Below are 6,000 nucleotides of genomic sequence, written 5' to 3'. Positions count from 1 at the left end.
TCATTTTCACACATTTTATTCACATGAGAGATCTAGAAATTATTTTATGAAGCATAAGATTATTTGAAAGTCAAAAAAGAAACAGTTAAAACCAAAACAGTTGTTTGCTTTTACAGTGAAATGAGCATAACTATGGTGAAAATAACTTTCTTTAAAGAAAAGCTCCCCAAAGGATTATTTTGAATAATTTTTGAAAAATGCTATGCTGATGTTTTCTTCTTCAGTTTCTTGTACCACGCAGGTACCTCTTTATTTGTCTGTAAAAGAAAGAACATTTAGTTGTGAGACAGTGAACAGAAGAAAAACATTCAATCTACACAATGTAAACAATCTACACAAGTCTCTGTCCTTCCTATGTAGTTCAAAGTTGAGTTCTTTGCTTAATTGCAAATATCAAAACCAAAACTACACATTTAAAGTTACTATTACAACAAACCAGTATTAAAACCTGCCCATTTCCAGGATATAAAATCAGATTATATGGTGGAAATGAAATAATTTTTTAAAAAATACCTGTCACAATGAAAACAAGCATCAACTGTGCCATAAATAGGTTTCATTTCAAATAACATCATCTGTGATTTCCAGCTAAGAAAGGAATGGATCTTAGAAAAGAGATCTTAGGTGTGCCAAAACTGACCAGCACTTTATGCAGAAATATAGTTTTTAAAAATTTTAAATTGAAAATAAAAGAATACAGTAGTTTTCTAACTCTGTACAAGGTATTTTAATTGCAGAGAATTATCTGTGAGCAACTTTTCCTTGCCTTCATAATCCTGTGGGTTACTGCTACACAGTCAGGATTGCTTGTGGAAAATTCAGTGGTGGTTTGTATAAAATAAAATAGTTTAAGTTTTAATACAAATAGAATGAATCAAGTGGAGGTAGAACAAGGTAAGGACTATTCTGCTTTCAGGGTTGGGTATAATCTCTTGAGTTAGTGAGCACTCTCTCACTCTGTTGTCCGTAAACTTGTTCCTTTCTAGTCCCCTTTTCCGACTGCTCTCTATTCATTCTTTCCTCCAAGACTTAAAAATCATTTAATTTAAAAATATGCTTTATTATTTTTGAAGACTTCAGTTACAAAAGCAAATCTGGTCTATTTGTGTAAGCTTTTAGAATTCTGAAAATTGACCTAAACTGGCAGGATTTTCACAGGACTACTGATTCCTATCTGAGAAGAAAACCTGTGCCATCTGCCCATTTTCAGTTCCCTACTCCTAAGTCTGCAAAGGCTAGAGTTTTTCATAGAGAAGCTGGTTACAATTTCTTAATGTAAATGCAGTTTTTCTGGATTCCAACACAGTTTCTATATCCCAGAGTATGACAGGACAGATTATGCAAGGAAACCCCAGATCATTTACAAATTGTTTGCTTATGTTTCGGATACTGAATAGCTCCACCAAAAACAAAGTTTGGGCAGGATGATTTAGCACTACCAAAAGGACTATGGATGAAACAGCACTGGATAAGCCTGTGATTAGTCTAATAATGCTATTCAAGCAAAATTTGAAGTCCTAAATGTCCTCATGTCATGTCCCAGAGATGCTACTGTTTCCTACTTTTTGTGTTATACACCCAGGACGTGGTGTGCTACACTACAAACCTCATATCATTTAAGATGCTGTATGTTAAAGTTTCTACCAGGAAAAAACCAAACAAACAACAAAATAAGAAAAAAAAAAAGACAAAAAAGAAAAAAAGAGTTCCTTTTGAACCAAATCAGCACATATGCTATGCAGTGTGGATACACACAGTTCACCCCAGAGAAAGGTAGCATCATGAAGTTTGAAAATAAGAGTAATGACTTGCTTTGTGATTCAGCATTGCAACTTGGCTGTCTTGAATCCATCAGTTCAGACACAGTCATAGTCAGAAACTTCTAAACCATTTTTATTAAACTTTCCAATACCAGAGTCACTAAATTTGAAGTGGGTCAATTCAAATATTAAAAGCCAAGCTTTTAGTTTGTGAAGGAATAAAACAGGGTTTTATACTGGTTTCATAACATCAGGCTTCGTTAGCAACAGAAGCAATATCAATACTGGTGTTCTGGTTTTTATCTATATTTAGATACATAAGCACATACACATTAATATACATAAATTTAAGTATGCATAACTATACCTCACTCCTGCTTCTCAATATAGAAATGCACAAACTCCACTTACACACAGTCATGGCAGATTCAAATGAGTATACATGGTCTGTGAAACCCTACAACTATTAAAATCTTGCTAGCCACTCAGCATGGTAATACAACAATGGTATTTTTTTTTTAAAAAAGACCTGTCTTGCTGTGAACTTAAGATATAGAAAGTAACCAAATCGCTAAAAACATCACAAACTCTAATTTTTCTCCTCAACATTGACTGTTTCCATAAAGAGCTGAATTAATTACACATCTCCCTGAAGGATGAATTCACATTTATCTTTTTAAAAAGTGAGGAGAACCATCAGAAGTTTTGGCACTTACTCTTATCATAGTACTTACAAATAACGTTGGCTTAGGTGTAAATATATTTTCTTCTTCATGTTCTGGCAGCAGTTTTCCCAAAGGGATTGATTGTTTTCCAGTTGCACTTTTTAAATCAGTATGAGACCGAGGTAGATTTTGTTCACAGTGTTTACCATGTAGAGTAAAAATAATCTGCTTCATTGTGGCTAGTTCCTATAAAACCCCATAAAGAACAATGCTAAGTTATGAAGTTAAATTACATTTGAACATATAAATATTTATTTGTTAATAATAAATTTATATTCACCAAACATAGATCAGTAAATGTAAAAAAGAACATATACTTGCTATAATTAATAAGATTACTACTTAAACCCTAGCAAAGAAAGAAAATAAAATAGGCACAGAGGATTTATATAACTCAAATTTTGTCTTGCTTAAAGGGAACATTTACTGTGTAGTAAGAAGCACATTATCTTTTTTAACTTCGACTTCCATTCCACTAAAAAGAATTTTTTGAATTTATTTTTTCAGGCTGAGGGAGTGTACAAATCTAATTTGAATGACTGTGGCAACTTGTACTTTTGAGCACTAGGTCTTGCACAGAAATTTTATAAATAAATTACTATTTCTTTATAATCTGGATATATTTCTTTATATCCAGATTAGAAAAGAAAAATCAATGAAGAACATTTAGAGGATGTACAGTAAAAAGAGGATCAGAATGGAAAATAAATTTTGTGAAAAATGAAAGTTCCGGTGTGGAAAAAGGCGTGAGAATATACAGAAGTGCAGCCTTTTTTGGATATCCTAGTAGTTTGCTTTAAAACCAATTTGAATTAAAAATGTAATCTTTCCTTAATACTTAAATCTGAACAAAACAGATTACTCAAAATGTACAGTAGAGTGATAAAGGAAAAAACATAGCATTTTCTGACTTTAACTGGACATCTTCTTTTGTCATCTTTCACCATACCTACCTCCTAATGTTCCCCCTCCCCCCATGTAATGGGTATGATTACTATAAAATAAGTTACAGAATGTAAAGAGAAGGAGAAATGATTAATGTAAATTAATTATTATTATTACTATTAGCAGTATTATTTAGAGCATTCATTATTTAGAATTAGAACAGCAAGATCAGTAGAAAAGCCTTTCAATGTAAATTTTAAGACAATTTTACATGTTTTAAAATATTAATGTTTTTGTTTGCTTGCTTTTTACAAATGGTGTTGTCTTCAATAAGCAACACTGTTACTGTATTAGCCTTATAACATTCTGTTTCATCTCTTGACCAGAAAAGGGAAATTTGTATTTATAGCTGAATGACAAGTATTTAAATCTTACCTATTTAATACCTGCTGGAAAATTACATTGATGTACATTCTATTTTGATTGAATTATTAGTAATGAGTTAAAAAAAAAATCAGCCTTTTAAAATACTCCTGCCATATACCTTCTCTCTGTCCACTGCTGCCTTTAATACAAGAAACAAAGTCAAAAGAAACATGCTGAAGCCTTTAAATTGTCCAACACTCACTGAGTTACATGAATGGAAGTTACACTCCACAGACCAGCTTTATCGAGTGTACAAATTGTTCTTGTATCTCAGTCATTTAATATTAACTATTTGCATAATTCAGCCATGTGTGGTGGCATGTTGAAACAGCATGACTGCAGAGCAGCTGTTTAAAAGGACTGCATAGCTGATGCCAACATGTTTTTCAAAGTTGTAAACTCTGCAAAGATGTTGCCAAAGCAACACATAGACAGAATTTCTTGATGAAAATAACTCAAGCAAGTATACAGCAAATAAATACACCATCACAGGAGATTAAATTGTACATAGACAATGTTTTGACATTAGCAAATGGTGTTCCTATACTTAAACTGTGTTATTCTGTGGACCAAATAGCTGCACGTTTGAACAAGGCAAAACCCAAAAACTGTCACACAGATTTATTTCAGAGACAGAGTTGCAACTTGTATGTGTAGGGTCAAATTCTCTTGTGTCAAGATCCACTTGGCAGTTTAGTCTTCTTCTACTTAATAGAATCTGTCCTGTACTTGACAGCACTGTCTGTTTTCAGACTTGGAATAGGCTCTGGAGAGTCAGCGCTCACACAAGCTTCCCTTGTGACAAGAGGATTCTCTACTGTGAAGCTATAGGAAAGAATGACGGGGAGTGGGGATGAAAAATTAGTCCACAACGGAGAACTTATTTTGGCATCACAGCCAAATTTATCATGAGGATTTAGCTAAGGTTGTCTTAATATTTGTTCTAAACCCCCTCCTCATTTAGTAAGAAAGACCTTAAAACACTTGGCAAAATAAATAGCACAAGAAACACTGAATCCAACAGAATTACTGGTATGTGTACTGCTAAACAAGGAAAGAAAATTGCCACGACATATTTGCAAGAGATTTGCTGTATTCAGCAAAGGAAAAACTGAAAACAAAACTCTGTCTTGAACTGTAGTCATTTTAACCATCTCTTCAGATTTCTGTGCTCCTGAACACAATCTTAATTCTTACCTTCACTTTTAAGTTTCAAACTGTCCTGAGTACCTGCTACTGCTGGCATGCTGCCTTGATTCTATAAGTATTATTTTCCAATCCTAAAATCCAGCAAGTTGGTCTAGAAAGCTAGCAAGGAAAAAGCAGTTCTGGAAATTGTACTTAGCAGAAATATGTGAACTTGTTCCAGTAGGAACAAGACCTTCTGAAAGAAGGGGAAAACAGGTAGAGGGTTCAAAGAAGATGGTAAGAATCTTTTGTGGAGAAGGACTTGTACTAGTTTCAGGATAAGCTAAGTAAACAAAGATGTGAAGAGAAATGGATGACTAAAATTCTTCTACTTTTTACTGTGTCAAGTCCATGTTTCTATGTTCAGGCAGAGCTGTGCAAATTGTTTACTTACAATATCCCCTTCAGTTACTGAGTGCACTGTAGAAAACAGTGTTGCTAAAGCTCTGCATTTCCCAATTTCTCTGGGGAAGTATTTGGTCTTTGCCACGCTGGCTCCTGGACATATAAGCCAGGCTACGCAAGATATATGTCCTGTGTTGAGGGCTTTGGCTTTGGACAGCCAGACAGAAATCCTTCTTGGGAGGATTATGAGAACCAACACCTCTGAGTGGATTCACCCGGCTCCTCCCTGGTTTGGCTTTACACCTCTGGTCTCCCTGTCACAAAGTACAGGAACACAAGCACCCACTCACCGCTTACGCAACATTCTGTGGGGACAGGGCAGTGCAGACACATGGGAAACAATGCAGTTGGCAAAAACGGTGGGCTAAGATGACACAAGGAAAAAAGTAACCTGTGCAGCTGGCACAAAAACAATGCTTACCTACAATTAGTGTCACCCATACAAACAAGTATCAGGACTATACTATTAAATATTTTGAAAGTCTGTCCACAGCTACCTGATGATTTTTGTTAAGGATGTTGCTCTGTGTACCAGCACAGGTTCCAAAAATCAAAGTAATGAGCTATGTGACACATTAATTGGGATTTCACTTGAACTTAGAACACCTAAA

At 34.5% G+C, this 6,000-nt stretch overlaps 1 protein-coding gene across 3 annotated transcripts in view; it reads right to left on the bottom strand.

Annotated features, from left to right (window-relative positions):
- PIBF1 (progesterone immunomodulatory binding factor 1) overlaps positions 1–6,000 on the bottom strand; it is a 105,453-nt gene continuing 99,453 nt past the window's right edge. For 2 of the 3 annotated variants that reach the window (XM_059839135.1, XM_059839134.1), the window contains exons 17-18: positions 2,495–2,671; positions 1–257 (exon numbers count right to left, since the gene is read on the bottom strand). In XM_059839135.1, coding sequence (XP_059695118.1) covers positions 201–257; positions 2,495–2,671 — 234 coding nt within the window. In that variant the 3' untranslated portion in view covers positions 1–200. Of the gene's footprint in view, positions 258–2,494; positions 2,672–6,000 lie in introns of those variants that run through there. The other variant, XM_059839136.1, reaches the window with a different exon arrangement.

The sequence above is a fragment of the Haemorhous mexicanus genome, chromosome 2, assembly GCF_027477595.1.
Source record: "Haemorhous mexicanus isolate bHaeMex1 chromosome 2, bHaeMex1.pri, whole genome shotgun sequence".
NCBI lineage: Eukaryota > Metazoa > Chordata > Aves > Passeriformes > Fringillidae > Haemorhous > Haemorhous mexicanus.
The sequence above is the reverse complement of the archived record's forward strand: the minus strand, read 5'-3'. Positions and strand labels throughout refer to the sequence as shown.